The sequence below is a fragment of the Scyliorhinus canicula genome, chromosome 26 (assembly GCF_902713615.1).
Source record: "Scyliorhinus canicula chromosome 26, sScyCan1.1, whole genome shotgun sequence".
Classification (NCBI taxonomy): Eukaryota; Metazoa; Chordata; class Chondrichthyes; order Carcharhiniformes; family Scyliorhinidae; genus Scyliorhinus; species Scyliorhinus canicula.
The window spans coordinates 23,190,201-23,211,674 of record NC_052171.1 but is presented as its reverse complement, the minus strand read 5'-3'; the positions used below and the strand labels follow the sequence as shown (position 1 = coordinate 23,211,674).

General features: G+C 54.1%; 1 protein-coding gene across 1 annotated transcript in view; it reads left to right on the top strand.

Annotated features, from left to right (window-relative positions):
- LOC119957293 (adhesion G protein-coupled receptor A2-like) overlaps positions 1-21,474 on the top strand; it is a 153,458-nt gene that overhangs the window by 55,817 nt on the left and 76,167 nt on the right. Inside the window, exon 2 of the mRNA XM_038785130.1 lies at positions 6,263-6,334. Coding sequence (XP_038641058.1) covers positions 6,263-6,334 — 72 coding nt within the window. The remainder of the gene's footprint in view (positions 1-6,262; positions 6,335-21,474) is intronic.

Genomic DNA, 21,474 nt, shown 5'->3' with positions numbered 1-21,474 from the left:
TTAGTCGTTTACCCAAGCCTTTAGTGCTGGCAGCTGCCGAGGGTCAGAGCTCCACGCTTGGGGTCAAGCAGCTGGAGTTGGTTAATGAGGCATCTTGCCTGCCCCGGAAGTTCTTTGGGGAATAAATTCCATTCAGCAGATTGCTTCCCAAGGTAGTTGTTCGGATGATGGAAGGGGTGGGGAGTTAGCAAGGGGAGCTTTCCCAACATTGTCCCTTTGTGTCCAGCGGGAGGAATAATCACACAGGAGGCCCATCATAGCTGGGCCAGCTCAGTAGGATTCTCCCCTCCCTCCCACCCCTCCTCTTTAATCTCTGAAATTTTATTCTTTTCCAGTTCATTTTTAAAGTTGTTGAATCTGCTTCCGGGGCTCTTCCAGGCAAAGCTTCCCAGATCCCAACCGCTGGCTGTGTAAAAAGCGTTTTCCCTCCTCTCACCTCTCCTCCTTCTCCCTCAGTTTGACGCTCCCTCTGGGAAACACTTCCTCCTCATTAATCCCATCCAAACCCCTCGTCATTTCCAGCACCCCAGTCAAACGCACCCTTGGCTTCCTGCGCTTTGAGGGGAACGTAGAGACGTTTGGGAGACATGAGCATATGCCCCCGAGTGGGGGGGGATTTGATTCTGTGAGATGGAAGGAGACCTGATGGGAGGAGCGAAAGGGGCAGCAGTAGGAAATCAGCGGCGCCAGATTCATCGATTTTCCAGAGGGCGTGGAGAGCATGTTTGCCAGAATGGTCCCAGGGCCGAGGGCAGAATCTCGGGGCGTCCTGCGATGCACCAACAGCCGCGACGGCTAGTGGGCCTCATTTTGTTACATGACCTGCGCTGGCCGAGCTGTGGAAGGAGATTCCGCAGGACCCGTCAATAGGCAAGGGGATTCTCTGCAGTGTGGGACCTGGGGTTAGCAGAGGCAGAATGGTCCCCTCCTGTACCGTGGGGCCTACAAGTGAGCAGGGCAGCTTGGCTGAAAATGAGGAAGGCCACGGCAAATGTGCTGGGGAGGCATTCGACCCAATTGCCCCTTGAAACATGTGTGGGGGCCGGGGGTGGGGGGGGGTGGGTGGTGGAGTAAATGAATTAATTGAAAGGAGGAAATTAATCCCATGTGCCTCCAGGCCCCTTTGCAGCAGGCGGCGGCGATAAATAGAACGGTAAATCCTGCCTTTAACTAATGATGTCTTTCATGCAGTGGGTCTTTATGGCCAATTAGGGCCTGAGTTTGATTTTGCAGCTAAAGCTTGTCCTGTGCTAATCAGAGACTGTGAGGGGATCCGCTCAGGAAACATTAACAACTTCAGGCCGAGGGAGGCCCCATGGTTCAGATTGGTGACAAATGCTCAGAGAGGGGAGGACATGTTACCAGCAGCTTGGGAGCTGTCACTCCTGGGCGGAGTGGCTTCAGCTGCCCTCTTCCTCGGTTAACCCAACACTCTTATCTCTCCTCACTCCCCTCATTATTGTCAACTCAATCCATTTCACATTCCCCCGATTGGAAAATCCTTTTTCCCGGTGAACAACCCTGAAATTTCCAAAGGACACCATTGTTCATAAGAACATAAGAACTAGGAGCAGGAGTAGACCATCTGGCCCCTCGAGCCTGCTCCGCCATTCAATTAGATCATGGCTGATCTTTTGTGGACTCAGCTCCACTTTCCGGCCCGAACACCATAACCCTTAATCCCTTTATTCTTCAAAAAACTATCTATCTTTACCTTAAAAACATGTAATGAAGGAGCCTCAACTGCTTCACTGGGCAAGGAATTCCATAGATTCACAACCCTTTGGGTGAAGAAGATCCTCCTAAACTCAGTCCTAAATCTACTTCCCCTTATTTTGAGGCTATGTCCCCTAGTTCTGCTGTCACCCGCCAGTGGAAACAACCTGCCCGCATCTATCCTATCTATTCCCTTAATAATTTTCTATGTTTCTGTAAGATCCCCCCTCATCCTTCTAAATTCCAACGAGTACAGTCCCAGTCTACTCAATCTCTCCTCCTAATCCAACCCCTTCAGCTCTGGGATTAACCTAGCGAATCTCCTCTGCACACCCTCCAGTGCCAGTACGTCCTTTCTCAAGTAAGTAAACTGGACATAATACTCCAGGTGTGGCCTCACTAACACCTTATACAATTGCAGCATAACCTCCCTAGTCTTAAACTCCATCCCTCTAGCAATGAAGGACAAAATTCCATTTGCCTTCTTAATCACCTGTTGTACCTGTAAATCAACTTTTTGCGGTTCATGCACTAGCACACCCAGGTCTCTCTGCACAGCGGCATGCTTTAATATTTTATCGTTTAAATAATAATCCCGTTTGCTGTTATTCCTACCAAAATGGATAACCTGAAATTTGTCAACATTGTATTCCATCTGCCAGACCCTAGCCCATTCACAAACTATCCAAATCACTCTGCAGAAGGATTGATCTGTGCCATCTTATTCAGGGGGGTGTCAGCGACAGAGGGCTTCCTCTGGCGGCTTCCTGATCGCTGCTGTGACCCGTTTCTCCCCATCTTCGTCCACAGCCTAGTTGAGATTAGTCTTCAAATTCCCGGAGACTACGGGACGGTCCTGCGGAGCTGACGACTGGTTTGATTCTGATCTTCCTTGCAGGAGGAGACGACGGGAGTCAAGTGCAGGAACCCTGTCTGGTCCTTGAAGGATGGGTCGGAGGTGGGCCAGGCTTGTACTCCCAGGATTCCTTATCCCTCGAGCCCACAAAGGACCCTTTCGCCTTCCCTTCCTCCTGCCCCACCCCATTCTGAAAGCAAACAGCCAGCCACTGTTGTGGGGACAGACCAGAGCTCAAAGAAGGAACATTAAGCTACACCATACCGTACCCGGCCTTGCACGATGACTGAAAGCACAACGTAGTCAGCAAGCTGGAATATCGTCACTGTCCCCTTTTGCTCCCAGCAAACTCCCGCAAATATCAATCAGTTCAAATAGAACATAGAACATAGAACGATACAGCGCAGTACAGGCCCTTCGGCCCACGATGTTGCACCGACATGGAAAAAAACTAAAGGCCATCTAACCTACACTATGCCCTTATCATCCATATGCCTATCCAATAAACTTTTAAATGCCCTCAATGTTGGCGAGTTCACTACTGTTGTAGGTAGGGCATTCCACGGCCTCACCACTCTTTGCGTAAAAAACCCACCTCTGACCTCTGTCCTATATCTATTACCCCTCAATTTAAGGCTATGTCCCCTCGTGCTAGCCACCTCCATCCGCGGGAGAAGGCTCTCGCTGTCCACCCTATCTAACCCTCTGATCATTTTGTATGCCTCTATTAAGTCACCTCTTAACCTTCTTCTCTCTAACAAAAACAACCTCAAGTCCATCAGCCTTTCCTCAAATGATCAGTTCTCCTGGTTTGTTTTGACTGTATTAGTTAGGGAGGTATTATTGAGCCAAGGCAAAACCTTCTGCTCCACAACCTTTACCGTCAGCTTGAAAAGACAGGCCCTGCATTTATAACGTCTTGGCCTGTGACAGTGCAGCACTCCCTTGGTGAGTCACTGGAAGTGTCAGCTCCATCACACCCCCAACACAGCCCTCCCATCATCACTAACCCTGTTGCCAAGGTGTGCAAGGAGAGGGGAGAACAGGTATCGGACAGCAAGAGCTGCCATTTATTTAGTGCCTGTCCTCCGGCGCGATGGCCCAGCAAGGTTTTCAGGGGCATTAACAAATAGGACGTGGCACGGGCGCACGGTGCGATGCTCAAGCTTTCTCACAGTTAGCTTTTCGGGAGGGAGAGGGGTTCGGGGAAGGAAATCCGGAGCTCTCGGGCGGCAGCTGCGGAGCACTGAAAATTAGGGATGCACCGCGGGAGGCTGGAATTAGCAGAACTCCGGATCCTCGGGCTGGATGAGATTCCGGAGAGAACGATGGAGGAAGTTGAACAGAGTAATTGTCAGTAAATGGTGCGGTTAACATTGGCAGTGTCCAAAGTGACGCATCTCACCTACTGCCAGAGACCGAGGGGACATCACAGTACGGGGAGCCCAGGAGGCCATTAGTTACCTTGGTTACAGGAGCACTTTATTAAATCCCGAGCTACACTTGCAGGTTGATGGGATTACACAATCCTCGTAGTGTGCCAATAGAGCGTCACTGAATCATACCCCTGCCCGTTAACTGTTCCAGCACTTGGATGGTCCAGGCTTCTGATGTAGAATGGAGGATATCAAAAGAGGAAATATTGCAGTAGTCGATTTGTTTAAAATATAAAATCTCAGATTCCATTGTTTTAAGGAGCTTGTGAATGGACTGCAGATATTCGACTGTAACAACCTTCATTGAAATAGCGCCTTTGGGAATGGCAGAGTTTCCAGCTCTAAGTTCCACATTCCTCCCACTCTGCCAGCTGGGAATGGAAAAGGAAAGGGGGTTAAGGTGTGGATTGGTCATAGCCGTGGGAGGTGAAGGGGCAGAATGGCCTCCTGCTGGTCCTGTGTGTTAGTCCTGACAGCAGCTTGGGGACTGGATCTCCTGGTTTGCATCCTCTTTGGCCAAAGTATTTGTTGTTGTGGCTTTCCCTGGGGGTTTGCGGCGGGCCGGTGGGATTGCTGCAGATCGACCCGGGAATCAGGAATAAGGCCATTCGGCCCCTCAAACCTGCTCTGCTATTCAATAGAATATGAAGACAAGCTGGGGGGATGGGGGGGTTGCGTGTGATATACCTGGGGGGGTGGGGGGAGTGTGTGATATACCCCAGGGAGGGGGGGTTGTGATATACGGGGGGGGGGGGTGATATACCCTGGGGTTGGGGGGGGGGGGAGTATGTGAAATACCCGGGGGGGGGGAGGAGTGTGATATACCCGGGGGGGGGGGGGGGAGTGTGATATACCCGGGGGGAGGGGGGGGGTGATATACCCTGGGGGGGGAGGAGTGTGATATACCCGGGGGTTGGGGGGGGGAGTATGTTATATACCCCGGGGGGGGGGGGGAGGTGTGATATACCCGGGGGTTGGGGGGGGGGAGTATGTTATATACCCGGGGGGGGGGGGGGTAGGAGTGTGATATACCCGGGGGGGGGGTTGGGGGGGAGGTGTGTGTGATATACCCTGGGGGGGGGAGTGTGTGATATACCCCGGGGGTTGGGGGGGGTGGAGTATGTTATATACCCCGGGGGGGGGAGGAGTGTGCGATATACCCGGGGGGGGGGGGGGAGGAGTGTGATATACCCTGGGGGGGGGGAGTGTGTGATATACCTTGGGGGGGGGGGGGGGGGCGGGGGGGGGGGGGAGGAGTGTGTGATATACCCTGGAGGGAAGGGGGGGGAGGAGTGTGATATACCCTGGGGGGGGGGGGAGTGTGTGATATACCCGGGGGTTGGGGGGGGGAGTGTGATATACCCGGGGGTTGGGGGGGGGGAGTGTGTGATATACCTTGGGGGGGGGGGGGGCGGGGGGGGGGGGGGAGGAGTGTGTGATATACCCTGGAGGGAAGGGGGGGGAGGAGTGTGATATACCCTGGGGGGGGGGGGAGTGTGTGATATACCCGGGGGTTGGGGGGGGGGAGTGTGATATACCCGGGGGTTGGGGGGGGGGGGGAGTGTGATATACCCCGGGGGGTTGGGGGTTGGGGGGGGGGGGGGGGGGAGTGTGTGATATACCCCGGGGGCACTCTGGGTGTATTATTCTCTAGCCTGATGAACAGAAGGTGGAAGCACTGTATGGAGAGTGGAGATGTGAAAGCTGAGCTTTGAATATTCCAGGTTAAGGACGTTTCAGAATCTGCTTCCACAGGTGCAATTGGGAGACTTCAATGGGATATTTGGGATTATTATTCTGAGCTGCCGGTCTCCCACCTCAACTTCCCTCCGTACCTTTCCTTTTTTCTCTCTCTCCCAGTCACTCTCACACTCACTCTCTCTCTCACTCTCTCTCACACACTCTATCACTCTCTCTCACACTCTCCCTCTCTCTGTCACACTTTCTCTATCTCTCCTCCCCCCCTCCCCCCCCCCCCCCCCCCCCCCCCCCCCCCCCCCCCCCCCCCCACTCCCCCCTCTCTCTTTTGCTCTCTCCCTCTCTCACTCCCTCTCTCACAATCTCTCTGACAGCTCTCCTTTACCGAGTGATAATTTGGGACGTTTAGACCGGAATGATATTTGCCGTTGACGTGGGGAATGAATCTCCGCCCATCTGATCTCACAAACCCAGTTTGCAGGAAGCTGCTCTGATTTTTCCACATCCCACGTAACTGGCCTCACCTGCGGATTTCTGTTCTTTTGTCATCCCACAGAATTCTGAGCAACAACAAGATTGTGAAGCTGAAGACGGGGGCATTCTCTGGACTCCGGGCACTCGAGAAACTGTGAGTGTTGCTGTGTGTTGGAATGGGTATTCGGAGGGGTGGCATCCAGACCTGGCCAACGTCTGCTCGTTAATCATGGAATGACAGGAGGGGAAAGGAATTCCTGAGCTTCTTGTACTCCTGCGAGGAGTTGGGAAGTGGGTGGGGAGGGGGGGACAGTGACTTGGGCAGAAGGGTTTGAAAGGTCAGTGGGAGTTGACAGGATGAGGGTTGGAAGCACAGTGGCTGTGCCCGGAATGGGGGCTGTGGGCAGGAGAGACGGTGAAGGTAGGGCGTGGGAGAGGCTGCCTTCTGTGCGGAGTCTGCATGTTCTCCCCGTGTCTGCGTGGGGTTTCCTCCGGGTGCTCCGGTTTCCTCCCACAGTCCAAAGATGTGTAGGTTAGGTGGATTGGCCATGATCGATTGCCCTTAGTGACCAAAAAAGGTTAGGAGGGGTTTTTGGGTTACGGGGATAGGGTGGAAGTGAGGGCTTAACTGGGTCGGTGCAGACTCGATGGGCCGAATGGCCACCTTTTGCACTGTATGTTCTATGTATCATCAGAGCAAGTATCTGGTGACCAGCAGGCTGGCCTAGAAGTAGAATATAGAACTGTACAGCACAGTACAGGCCCTTCGGCCCACGATGTTGTGCCGAGCTAGTCTGAAACTAAGATCAAATCAACCTACTCCCATACTAGCCTCCCCGGACAGGCACCGGAATGTGGCGACTAGGGGCTTTTCACAGTAACTTCATTGAAGCCTACTCGTGACAATAAAGAGATTTTCATTTCATTTTCATTCTAGTGCACTCCATGTGCCTATACAATAACCGCTTGAAAGTTCCTAAAGTGTTCGACTCCACTATCACAGCAGGCAGTCCATTCCACACCCTAACCACTCTCTGAGTAAAGAACCTACCTCGGACATCCCTCCTATATCTCCCACCCTGAATCTTATAGTTATGCCCCCTTGTAACAGCTACATCCACCCGAGGAAATAGTCTCTGAACGTCCACTCTATCTATCCCCCTCATCATCTTATACACCTCTATTAAGTCGCCTCTCATCCTCCTCCGCTCCAAAGAGAAAAGCCCTAGCTCCCTCAACCTTTCCTCATAAGACCTATCCTGCAAACCAGGCAGCATCCTGGTAAATCTCCTTTGCACCCTTTCCAATGCTTCCACATCCTTCCTATAATGAGATGACCAGAACTGCACACAATACTCCAAATGTGGTCTAACCAAGGTCCTGTACAGTTGCAGCATAAACCTTACGACTCTTAAACTCAATCCCCCTGTTAATAAATGCTAGCACACTATAGGCTTTCTTCACAGCTTTATCCACTTGGGTGGCAACTTTCAGAGATCTATGGACATGAACTCCGAGATCTCTCTGTTCCTCCACATTCCTCAGAACCCTGCCGTTGACCCTGCAATCCGCATTCAAATTTTCCCTCCCAAAATGAATCACCTCTCACTTATCAGGGTTAAACTCCATCTGCCATTTTTCGGCCCAGCTCTGCATCCGATCAATGTCTCTTTGCAGCCTACAACAGCCCTGCACCTCATCCACTACTCCACCGCTCTTGGTGTCATCAGCAAATTTACTGACCCACCCTTCAGCCCCCCTCCTCCACGTCATTGATAAAAATCACAAATAGCAGAGGACCCAGCACTGATCCCTGTGGTACATCGCTGGTAACTGGGCTCCAGGATGAACATTTTCCATCTACCACCACCCTTCTATGTGATAGCCAGCTCCTGATCCAATCGGCCAAATATCCCTCATTGCCGTGCCTCTGCTACAGTTCTCAAGTAGCTAATTGGAGGACACACTTGGCTCTGTTCAGGCAGCAGAGCTATCTGACTCCTCCTGTTACTTACACTCATTAACGGCTATAAACAGCACACTCTGGGCCTCCACTCGAATAGATTCTGTCACCTCCTCCCTCTCATCCCTGTGTGGAAGTCATTTCCAGAGCTACAGAAATACTTCACCACTTCCCCCTCCCAGCATCTGAGTGGACCCAGAGTTGATACGCTCCCCCAGATGGGTTCAAGCACACAGTCAGTGGGAGGGAGAGGGTGCCAGGGCCAGGTACTGACAGCCCATTGCTCTGTCCCGCACCCCTCTAACTCCAAGAGGATACCAGAGACCAGACTTTCAAAGTCATTCGCTGACTGTCAAACACTTTGAGATGTCCTGAAATAGTCTTAATAAGAACATAAGAACATAAGAACTAGGAGCAGGAGTAGGCCATCTGGCCCCTCGAGCCTGCTCCGCCATTCAATGAGATCATGGCTGATCTTTTGAGGACTCAGCTCCACTTTCCGAACACCATAGCCCTTAATCCCTTTATTCTTCAAAAAACTATCTATCTTTACCTTAAAAACATGTAATGAAGGAGCCTCAACTGCTTCACTGGGCAAGGAATTCCATAGATTCACAACCCTTTGGGTGAAGAAGTTCCTCCTAAACTCAGTCCTAAATCTACTTCCCCTTATTTTGAGGCTATGTCCCCTAGTTCTGCTGTCACCTGCCAGTGGAAACAACCTGCCCACATCTATCCTATCTATTCCCTTCATAATTTTAAATGTTTCTTTAAGATCCCCCTCATCCTTCTAAATTCCAACGAGTACAGTCCCAGTCTACTCAACCTCTCCTCATAATCCAACACTTTCAGCTCTGGGATTAACCTAGTGAATCTCCTCTGCACACCCTCCAATGCCAGTACGTTCTTTCTCAAGTAAGGAGACCAAAACTGAACACAATACTCCAAGTGTGGCCTCACTAACACCTTATACAATTGCAACATAACCTCCCTAGTCTTAAACTCCATCCCTCTAGCAATGAAGGACAAAATTCCATTTGCCTTCTTAATCACCTGTTGCACCTGTAAACCAACTTTCTGTGACTCATGCACTAGCACACCCAGGTCTCTCTGCACAGCGGCATGCTTTAATATTTTATCGTTTAAATAATAATCCCGTTTGCTGTTATTCCTACCAAAATGGATAACCTCACATTTGTCAACATTGTATTCCATCTGCCAGACCCTAGCCCATTAATGAATGGAACAATCTGGATTGTTTAGTTTATTGGGCTTAGTTGGAAAATCATGGAATGGGATTGACTTTGGGGGGGGGGGGGGGGGGGGGGGAACAGATTTGATTTGATTTGATTTATTGTCACATGTACCGTAGTACAGTGAAAAGTATTTTTCTGTGGCCGGGGGAATGTACGTACACAGTAGACAAACTAAGACTGAGCAAGAATCAGAAATCATCCAATTCGGCAATAAAGAGTCTTGTCAGTTTCCAGTCAGGGTGTGAAGGCGGAGCCTGACAAAGATTGACATGTCAGCTGACCAACGCCAAGGGTGTGTGGGGGAAGATCATGTGATTAAAGCTCTGATCACATGTTCAATCGGATTTGGCAAGCTTGCTTGTAAGCTGCAGAATCTGCCCAGAACCGTCTCCTCGAGCCCCCTGCACCGCCTGTACAGCCTGGTCACCATGCAGGAAGGGAAAGTACAGCAAGCTGACATGGTATGCAAACATGCACATAATGATATCCAGACAGGCAGCTAATGAACACAGAGAACAGGACATGACCAATGAGCAGGCAGGACACTCAGGGGTGGTATCTGACTATAAAAGGCACGAGGCCCTCACACTCCGCCTCTTTCCACTGATGAACATCGACAGAGCGAGTCAGGGTGCATGTACAGGATCACACCTCCAGCACGTGGCTAAGGGCTAGTCTGGTTCAGTCAGACAGAGCAGCCACATTTAGGTTAGCAGAGAGTTGAACTCACAGAGAACTGTGCTAACTGTGCTACAGGTTCAATAAATCAGATTGAACTAACTTCAAGGTCGGGAGTATCTTTTGGTTAAAGCTGCATCCAGTTGCAGCCTGTGTTATCCCAGAGTATATAACACCTCACCAGCCACACACCCTGGGAAGAACAAGGTTGTGATTGCTTTCTTTAATCAGGAGTAGCTGACGCTGTAAACTCTGCTCCAGTTCTCAAACATATTGCACAATAATCAGTCAGTGTGGGGAAAATGTAGCTTGAAGGTAAGAATGAACTTGCATTTATATACACCTCCCTTACGACCAGGACATCCCAAAGTGCCCAGCAAACCTTTCCAGCGTTGGAATGTCGAAAAACAGCTAGCTCCCAAAAACAGCAACGTGAGAATGACCAGATCTTGTCTTCTGGTGATTTGAGTTAACTGCCTCATTTAAAAACTAACATTTGCCTTGCTTACTGCAACAGGAGTATTGATCGAAGACTCTGAAATGGGTCTGATCGAGAGGTCAAAGGGTTTTTTGCCCCTAATTCACAGCTGACGGTGCATAAAGAGCCAATCTTTAAAGTGCATTCAAAGCTGGACCTGTCGAAGGTGGCAGGTTTGAGTCACGTTTTAGCCAGTGCTGCCGTTCCTGTTCGACTGGCCGACTGGGAGGGGAGTTTGGAAGGTAATGCTGGCTGACAGCTGTCCTAATTGGTTTTTCACCAGCTCTGTCTGCGAGCCATTCTGTACACGAAGTGACACGGGGTGAAAGGTTCCCCCCCCCCCCCCCTGTGTGAGGAAGGCATGAACAGAATCTGCCCTGTCTGGGGCCCCTCTGCTTCCCGTGTCGAGACCCTGCCCGAGACCCAGCCTCCCACCTCCTTGCCACCGACATGGCTAAGAACTGTCGGATTGCCGGGCAGTCCCGGCTGGCAGTACTCCACCGTCAGAGCTGCTGTGTCTCGGTTGAGGCTTTGATCAGGGTCCCTGACTCTCCTCTCAGATAAATGGCAAGGCCACTTTCGGAAGTGAGCAGGCGAGTGCTCCCTGATGTCCAGGTTCAACCTGCTTGACTAAAGCAGATGATGTGGTGATTGTCACATTGATGTCAGTGGCATCGTGCTGTGTGCAGGCTGCAGTTTCTGCTTTAAAAAAAAAAAATTTAGAGTATTGATGCACTATCAATTACGATGAGACGAGAGTAGAATGTAATTGAGGCTTTATTACACTGAGATATGTGGCCTCCTACAGCAGCTGATGAAATGGCTGCTGTATGGAGAGCACACATACTTATACTCCGCTTACTGGGCGGAGCCAGCAGGCAGGGAAGTGGAGAGCTATATACATGCAAATTGCTTTCAAAAATCACAGAGAATGTTACAAATTTAGGCGGTCCAGTGCCTTGATCTGTTGTCGGGAGCGCCGCAGTGCTGGTGGCGAATCCAGCGTCGGCTTGGTCTTCGGTGACTCCGGGAGCGTGTCGAAATCCTCTTCATCCCCGGGTGGGACCAAGGGAAGGACGGATTGTCCTGGAGAGGGGGCTGCGCCGGGGGAAGGGAGGGTGGTGCCGGGGCAGAGGTGGGAGGGGGGAGGGGGGGGGAGGGGGGGGTGGGAGAGGGGGGGGGGGGGATGTGTGTGTGGGGAACCAGCTGGTGCCAGGTCCCTGAGGGAGACTGTGTCTTGACGGCCGTCGGGGTACGCTACGTAAGCGTACTGCGGGTTGGCGTGGAGTAGCTGTACCCTCTCAACCGACGGGTCCGCCTTGTGGAGTCGCACGTGTTTATGGAGAACGGGTCCTGGAGCTGCCAGCCACGTCGGGAGCGATACCCCGGATGTGGCTTTCCTGGGGAAGGCAAAGAGACGTTCATGGGGAGTTTCATGAGTCGCGGTGCACAGGAGCGAGCGAATGGAGTGGAGTGCGTCAGGGAGGACCTCCTGCCAGCGGGAGGCCGGGAGATTTCTGGACAATAGGGCCAGCTGGACGGCTCTCCATACCGTCCCGTTCTCCCTCTCTACCTGCCCGTTACCCCGGGGGTGTAGCTGGTCGTCCTGCTCGAGGCGATGCCCCTGCTGAGCAGGAACTGGCGCAGCTCATCGCTCATGAATGAGGATCCCCGGTCGCTGTGGATGTAGGCTGGGAAACCGAACAGAGCGAAGATGGTGTTGAGGGCTTTGATGACGGTGGCAGACATCATATCGGGGCATGGGATGGTGAAGGGGAATCGGGAATATTCGTCGACCACATTGAGAAAGTACGTGTTTCGGTCGGTGGAGGGGAGGGGCCCTTTGAAATCCACACTGAGACGTTCAAAGGGGCAGGAGCCCTTCACCAGGCGCGCACGGTCTGGCTGGTAGAAGTGCGATTTGCACTCCGCGCAGACCTGGCAGTCTCTGGTGATAGCCCTGACATCCTCGATGGAGTAGGGCAGATTGCGGGCCTTAATGAAGAGTTAAAAACGGGTGACTCCTGGGTGACAAAGATTGTCGTGCAGGGTCCGGAGTCAGTCCACTTGTGCGCTGGCACATGTACCTCGGGATAGGGCATCGGGGGGGGGCTCATTGAGCTTACCGGGGCGATACAAAATCTCGTAATTGAAGGAGGAGAGCTCGATCCTCCACCTCAAGATTGTATCATTTTGATCTTGCCCCGCTGCGTGTTGTTGAACATGAAGGCAACCGACCATTGGTCAGTGAGGAGAGTGAATCTCCTGCCGGCCAGGTAATGCCTCCAACGTCGCACAGCGTCAACAATCGCTTGGGCCTCCTTTTCGACAGAGGAGTGCCGAATTTCGGAGGCATGGAGGGTGCGTGAAAAGAATGTCATGGGTCTGCAGGCCTGATTGAGGGTGGGGGACAGAGCGACGTCTGATGCATCGCTCTCGACTTGGAAGGGGAGCGTCTCGTCGACCGCGTGCATTGCGGCTGCTGTAGGAGGCCACACGTCTCTGTGTAATAAATTGATGCACTATCAATTACGATGAGACGAGAGTAGAATGTAATTGAGGCTTTATTACACTGAAATGTGTAGCCTCCTACAGCAGCTGGTGAAATGGCTGCTGTACGGGGAGCACACATATTTATACTCCGCCTACTGGGCGGAGCCAGCAGGCAGGGATCTACCCCCGTACTGTAGTACAGGGGCCTTACCATAAAACCCATACAGTACAATACATCAGTGGTGACTACCACAAGTACCCAATTAATTTTTCCAATTATGGGGCAATTTAGCTTGTTCAATCCAGCTACCCTGCACATGTTTGGGTTGTGGGGGCCAAACCCACGCAGACACGGGGAGAATGGAAACTCCACACGGATAGTGATTGGGAGCCGGGATTGAACCCGGGTCTTCGGCGCCGTGAGACCGCAATGCTAACCACTGCACCACCGCGCTCTGACAACAGGATTGGTCGGAAATCCTTTTGGGACATCCTGAGGTTGTGAAAGACGGGATGAAAATCCATATCCTTCTTGTTTGGGTCTTCCGAACCTGATGTATTATTACTGGGCGGCGAATGTGGAGAAGGTACGGAGCTGGGTCAGAGGGGTTGACTCCCAGTGGGTCAGAATGGAGGAGAGTTTGGGTAGGGGGTCGGGATTGAAAGCACGCGCAACAGCGCCGCTCCCGATAGCTCCGGGTAATACTCACGGAGTCTGGCAATAATAGCTTCATTGAGAACCTGGAGGCAGTTTCGCCAACACTTCGGGTTGGGGGCAGGGACAAGGGAAACACCGATTCGGGGGAACCACAGATTTGAGCCAGGGAAGTGGGATGGAAATTTTCGGAGTTGGGAGGAGAAGGGCATTAAGACTGTAAAAGATTTGTTTCTTGGGGGTCGGTTTGCGGGATTGAAGGAGCTGGAAGCGAAGTATGGGCTGGAGCGGGGGGGGAAATGTTTAGATACATGCAGGTTTGAGGCTTTGCCAGAAAGGAGATACAGAGCTTCCCGGTGGAGCCGGCTTCCACATTGCTGGAGGAGGTGCTGACAACAGTGGGACTGGAGAAGGGGGTAGTGTCGGCGGCTTATGGGACTATTTTGGAAGAGGGGAAGGCACCGCTGGGAGATCAAAGCAAAGTGGGAGGAAGAGTTGGGAGAGGATATGGAGGAGGGGTTTTGGTGTGAGGTGCTCCGGAGAGTGAATGCCTCCACCTCGTGTGCGAGGTTGGGGCTGATACAGCTGAAGGTGGTGTATAGAGAGCACCTCACAAGGGCGAGGATGAGCCGGCACTTTGAGGGGGTAGAAGATGTGTGTGAATGTTGCAGGCGGGCCCCCGTAAACCACGTTCATATGTTTTGGTCCTGTCCAAAGCTGGAGGATTGCTGGAAGGAGGTGTTTAGGGTAATCTCTAAAGTGGTGCACGTGAAACTGGACCTGGGCCCCCGGGAGGCCATATTCGGGGTGTCGGACCAGCCGGGGTTGGAAATGGGCGCGGAGGCAGATGTTTAGCCTTCGCCTTGTTGATCGCCCGAAGGTGGATCCTGTTGGGATAGAGATCAACCACTCCACCCTGTGCCCTGGCGTGGTGGGGGGACCTGTTACGAATTCTTGACCCTTGAGAAGGTCAAATTTGAACTGAGGGGAAGGATGGAGGGGTTCTACCATTCATGGATGGTTATTCATGATGCACTTTCGAGAATTGGACCACATCGAACATTAGGGGGATTGGGGGCTGGAAGGGTTGGGAGGAGGGAGATTCTATGTGTTAATGGTGACTATGGGTGATTCCTGATTTATGTTAACATGCGGGCTAATGTCTGGGGGTTTGGTGGGAGGATGAAATTGTTGTTATTGATATGGGACTTGACATTACATTCGTTACTGATTATTGTTAATTGTTAGTGGGTGTAAATTTGGGAGAAAAAGTGAAGAAGGAGGAAAATAAAACTATTTTTTTGACAACGGTGAGATCAATGGTGCCCTCGAGGTCCCTGAAATAGGTTCCCTTCGTGATGCGAGTTTGAGAAACAGCATTGATTGGGGGGGAACGGAGAAATATTTTGGACGGTTCCTGCGCACTAAGTACAGGGAGCTGTGTTAAGCAATGCTCGCCTCTCAGTTCAGGAAGGATGTGGTGAGGCACTCTGAATGCATGGATGGCCCATGCAAGGGGTTCCAGAGAGGCAATATTAAAATGCGTCCAGCCACATCTGAAACCCCACTCATTCCTCACGCAAAGTTTCAAAACCATTCTAAATATTATGGTTTATCGGGAGGTTTGAATGGAGTGGGTGTGCCGAGGTCCAAGAATGGTTTGTGTAGTAAATGGAAGGGGACGCTGGATAAACACAGCACAGAATCCAGTGCATAAAGGTTGCAGTATGTGCCCTGTGTGGATTAAAGAGCTGGGGGAACATAAACTGTCTGTTAGCGGAATTAAATCAACACTGAAATATTACATGTGCCCAACTCTCTCTCTCTCGCCCCCCAGTCCCTGCCAACACTCTCCTGAAATTAACACAAACATTTTTATTTTGTTTGGAAAAGGAATTTTCTTCAGAGTTACCAACCCCTCGAAGTTCCCGGCCAGTCTTTAAGGTCTGCAAGGTGAATCTCAAGGACGTTACTGTGGGCAGGTCGAGGTGGAAAAGCCATCGCGGTGTGAAAGAGAGCGTGCTTTATTCAGTCTCGTGCTGTGTTACACAACACACTGGGATTGACGGTGATGGGGGAATAGTTTCCACTCCCCAGGGCATCATATTGATGAGTGTGTTGGGCGACCAGAGCACAGGGGGCGTGGGGAGGGCACATCGATCGTGTTTGACTCTCTTGGAGGTGAATCGATAATTCCTGGATAATTCCTGGGGGAGTGGCATTCCTGATTGTCAGGCACCCCGGACCTGTTTAATCGATGAGAGTGAGCCTACCCCGGGGCCTGGAGCTGGAGGCTCTGCGCTGCCCAGTGTGGCTCTGCCGGCCTGGCAGAGTTAGTGACCCGCGCCTCACTGGAACCCTTTCCCTTCCCCAGCTGCTCAGGGGCAGCCAGGATGTCTGGAGATCTGCACAAGTGAGAAAGAAAGAAAAACAACTTGGAGACAGTGTGGATAAAAGCGACAACGCAGCTCCCTATAGATCCTGTTACTAACCGTGGCCTTGACAAAGTCAAAACACCTATCCCCCCCTTCATTCCCCTGTCAGCAGCGAAACTACTTTCTATCAATTCCCAGAGAATATTTTTGTTTGTTTGGAGTTGAAAGTGGCGTACAGGAAGCTGAAGCATTAGTCCTGGTGACTAGACAGTCTATAAATATACACTAATTAAGAAAATAGAGAGCTGCTTTCAGAAGCAACGGGGGCTGCGATTGGGTCTCTGCACACTGCATCATTTCACCAGGCTCCACACGGTTTATTCAGCACTTTTCCCCCCACCTCCTCTCCCTCGCCTTGTGAGGAATGATTTATGCTGTAGATTTAACAGGGGCTCTGTATTCAGGCACAGAGCAGAGGTGAATGTGCTGTGTACAAGTGTGTCCCAGAATTCCCATCATTCACTCCTGATCAGGATCTGGCTCCCACACAACCTGCAGTTTCAGCTGGAAGTGTCCAGGAAATTGGGGCGAGGAAGGTAGTGCTGTGAAATCCAGTGGGGATAGTTTTTCCCCAGTGAATGGTGCAGCAGGAGGCTGTTGGACAAGCTGTCCAATCACTCCCAGCGTTCACTCGCTGTAACTAGCACTGGTTAGCATTATCTAACTATCAGCCTGATGGACCATCGATTGTACGCGAGGCGAGTGATTTACCAAAGTCTGGCTTTAATTGACTAGAACACAGCTCTGCGATCGTCTACAGTGGAAAGGGACGATCGTCAGGCGTCTGAGCATTTATACCTCGTTAATAGAGGCGTGGTTAACTCAGCCTCTCGGCCAATCGGTCGAGAGGCACATGACCGACCAGGGCCAATGGTAAGCCGACGTTCTGGCCCAATGGCAGACGAGTATGCAGATCATATCACCACACAGCCTGCGGGAAACAAAGGCTAGCTGACGGTATGCTGACTGACAATTCACCAGCACCAAGCTCCCAGCTGCAGTCTGCCCAGCGTCCTCTGCAAAGCAAGAGACAAATACCCGGGCTGCTGAAATTCAAGCTCCTTGAAAGTTATTTCCCCGCCAGTAAGAAGTCTTCACTCACCTGAGGAAGGAGCAGCGCTCCGAAAGCTAGTGATTCGAAACAATCCTGTTGAACTTTAACCTGGTGTTGGAAGACTTCTTACTGTGCCCACCCCAGTCCAACACCGGCATCTCCACATCAGTGCTGAAACACACGCAGCTCTATTCCTGTTTGCGCAGACCGATAGAAAGACAATACGGCCAACATTCTGAGTGGACACTCTGTCCTGAGTGGAGAAGGCGGCACAGTAGCAGAGCACATACTGAAAGTATCTTTACAAAGTGCTGCTGTCGGAGAGGCTGTTTAAACAGGAGCCTATATCCAACTGGCTGACCTGGATGGGAATTTGAAGGTGATGTTGTTCCAGGTAGCTGTTGTCCTTGTTTTTCCAGGTCAGGTGAAAACTTATACCTCACAGAGCACATTGAGGAGCAGTGGAGTGCACTGTTCCAGGGTCCGTACTGAGGGAGCCCCGCACTGTCAGAGGGTCAGTACTGAGGGAGTGCCGGACTGTCAGAGGGTCAGTGTTGAGGGAGTGCCGCACTGTCAGAGGGTCAGTACTGAGGGAGTGCCGCACTGTCAGAGGGTCAGTACTGAGGGAGTGCCGCACTGTCAGAGGGTCAGTACTGAGGGAGTGCCGCACTGTCAGAGGGTCAGTACTGAGGGAGTGCTGCACTGTCAGAGGGTCAGTACTGAGGGAGTGCCGCACTGTCAGAGGGTCAGTACTGAGGGAGTGCCGCACTGTCAGAGGGTCAGTACTGAGGGAGTGCTGCACTGTCAGAGGGTCAGTACTGAGGGAGTGCCGCACTGTCAGAGGGTCAGTACTGAGGGAGTGCCGCACTGTCAGAGGGTCAGTACTGAGGGAGTGCCGCACTGTCTGAGGGTCAATACTGAGGGAGAGCCGCACTGTCAGAGGGTCAATACTGAGGGAGTGCCGCACTGTCAGAGGGTCAGTACTGAGGGAGTGCTGCACTGTCAGAGGGTCAGTACTGAGGGAGCACCGCACTGTCAGAGGGTCAGTACTGAGGGAGTGCCGCACTGTCAGAGGGTCAGTACTGAGGGAGTGCTGCACTGTCAGAGGGTCAGTACTGAAGGAGTGCTGCACTGTCAGAGGGTCAGTACTGAGGGAGTGCTGCACTGTCAGAGGGTCAGTACTGAGGGAGTGCCGCACTGTCAGAGGGTCAGTACTGAGGGAGTGCTGCACTGTCAGAGGGTGAGTACTGAGGGATGCCGCACTGTCAGAGGGTCAGTACTGAGGGAGTGCCGCACTGTCAGAGGGTCAGTACTGAGGGAGTGCTGCACTGTCAGAGGGTCAGTACTGAGGGAGTGCCGCACTGTCAGAGGGTCAGTACTGAGGGAGTGCCGCACTGTCAGAGGGTCAGTACTGAGGGAGTGCCGCACTGTCAGAGCGTCAGTACTGAGGGAGTGCCGCACTGTCAGAGGGTCAGTACTGAGGGAGTGCCGCACTGTCAGAGGGTCAGTACTGAGGGAGTGCCGCACTGTCAGAGGGTCAGTACTGAGGGAGTGCTGCACTGTCAGAGGGTCAGTACTGAGGGAGTGCCGCACTGTCAGAGGGTCAGTACTGAGGGAGTGCCGCACTGTCAGAGGGTCAGTACTGAGGGAGTACTGTACTGTTGGATAGGGTGTAAGTTACTTGGGAAGTTTGGGGATGGGTGTCTGTGTGTTTTCCTGTTGAACATTATGTGAAGCTTTGGGAAGTATGGGTTCTGTATTGTTCGGAAGCTGTTTTCAGATTTGTTGGTGGGGATCTTGTTGCTGAGTGACCGATTGTGAGACAGCAGCATCCTGAGCTGTTAGTGTGGGAGGGAGGGAGAGAGGCTGCGAGGGGGTGAGGGCATGAGTGAGTGTGGGGGTGAGGCAGTGAGGGGGTGAGGCAGTGAGGAGGCGAGGCAGCGAGGGGGCGAGGCAGCGAGGGGCTGAGGCAGTGAGGGTGCGAGGCAGTGAGGCAGAGGCGGCAGTGAGGCAGTGAGGGGGAGAGGCAGTGAGGGGGCGAGGCAGTGAGGGGGCGAGGCAGTGAGGGGGCGAGGCAGTGAGGCAGTGAGGGGGTGAGGCTGTGAGGGGGCGAGGCAGTGAGGGGGTGAGGCAGTGAGGGGGTGAGGCTGTGAGGGGGCGAGGCAGTGAGGCAGTGAGGGGGCGAGGCAGTGAGGGGGCGAGGGGGTGAGGGGGTGAGGCAGAGGCGGCAGTGAGGCAGTGAGGGGGTGAGGCTGTGAGGGGGCGAGGCAGTGAGGGGGTGAGGCAGTGAGGGGGTGAGGCTGTGAGGGGGCGAGGCAGTGTGGCAGTGAGGGGGCGAGGGGGTGAGGGGGCGAGGCGGTGATGGGGCGAGGCAGTGAGGGGGTGAGGCAGTGAGGGGGCGAGGCAGTGAGGGGGCGAGGGGGTGAGGCAGTGAGGGGGTGAGGCAGTGAGGGGGTGAGGCAGTGAGGGGGCGAGGCAGTGAGGGGGTGAGGCAGTGAGGGGGTGAGGCAGTGAGGGGGCGAGGGGGTGAGGCAGTGAGGGGGTGAGGCAGTGAGGGGGCGAGGCGGTGATGGGGCGAGGCAGTGAGGCAGTGAGGCAGTGAGGGTACGAGGCAGTGAGGGTACGAGGCAGTGAGGGTACGAGGCAGTGAGGGGGCGAGGCAGTGAGCGTACGAGGCAGTGAGGGTACGAGGCAGTGAGGGGGCGAGGCAGCGAGGGGGTGAGGCAGTGAGGGTGCGAGGCAGTGAGGGGGCGAGGCGGGTGATGGGGCGAGGCAGTGAGGCAGTGAGGGGGTGAGGCAGTGAGGGTGCGAGGCAGTGAGGGGGCGAGGCGGGTGATGGGGCGAGGCAGTGAGGCAGTGAGGGGGTGAGGCAGTGAGGGGGTGAGGCAGTGAGGGGGTGAGGCAGTGAGGGTGCGAGGCAGTGAGGGGGCGAGGCGGTGATGGGGCGAGGCAGTGAGGCAGTGAGGGGGTGAGGCAGTGAGGGGGTGAGGCAGTGAGGGGTGAGGCAGTGAGGGTGCGAGGCAGTGAGGGGGCGAGGCGGTGATGGGGCGAGGCAGTGAGGCAGTGAGGGGGTGAGGCAGTGAGGGGGTGAGGCAGTGAGGGTGCGAGGCAGCGAGGGGGCGAGGCGGTGATGGGGCGAGGCAGTGAGGCAGTGAGGCAGTGAGGGTACGAGGCAGTGAGGGGGCGAGGCAGCGAGGGGGTGAGGCAGTGAGGGTGCGAGGCAGTGAGGGGGCGAGGCGGTGAGGGGGCGAGGCGGTGAGGGGGCGAGGCAGTGAGGGTACGAGGCAGTGAGGGGGCGAGGCAGTGAGGGAGCGAGGCAGTGAGGGGGCGAGGCAGTGAGGGGGCGAGGCAGTGAGGGGGGAGGCAGTGAGGGGGCGAGGCGGTGAGGGGGCGATGCAGTGAGGGGGTGAGGCAGTGAGGGGGTGAGGCAGTGAGGGGGCGAGGCAGTGAGGGTACGAGGCAGTGAGGGTACGAGGCAGTGAGGGGGCGAGGCAGTGAGGGGGCGAGGCAGTGAGGGTACGAGGCAGTGAGGGGGCGAGGCAGTGAGGGAGCGAGGCAGTGAGGCAGTGAGGGGGCGAGGCAGTGAGGGGGCGAGGCAGTGAGGGGGCGAGGCAGTGAGGGGGGCGAGGCAGTGAGGGAGCGAGGCAGTGAGGGAGCGAGGGGGGCGAGGCAGTGAGGCAGTGAGGGTGCGAGGCAGAGGCAGCGAGGCAGGGGGGGCGAGGCAGTGAGGGGGCGAGGCAGCGAGGGGGCGAGGCAGCGAGGGGGCGAGGCAGCGAGGGGGCGAGGCAGTGAGGCAGTGAGGGTACGAGGCAGTGAGGGTGCGAGGCAGAGGCAGCGAGGCAGTGAGGGAGCGAGGCAGAGGCAGCGAGGCAGTGAGGGAGCGAGGGGGCGAGGCAGTGAGGGCACGAGGCAGTGAGGGAGCGAGGCAGTGAGGGGCTGAGGCAGTGAGGGAGCGACGCAGTGAGGGAGCGAGGCAGTGAGGGAGCGAGGGGGGCGAGGCAGTGAGGGTGCGAGGCAGTGAGGGAGCGAGGCAGTGAGGGAGCGAGGGGGGCGAGGCAGTGAGGGTACGAGGCAGTGAGGGTGCGAGGCAGTGAGGGAGCGAGGCAGTGAGGGAGCGAGGGGGGCGAGGCAGTGAGGCAGTGAGGGTACGAGGCAGTGAGGGTGCGAGGCAGAGGCAGCGAGGCAATGAGGGGCGATGGCCCCAGCACAGCAGCAGTGCTAAGGGCTGGTGTAGAATTTGCAGCTGGTTAGAATTTCTCGGTTCTGTCTGAAGAGTGTGGAT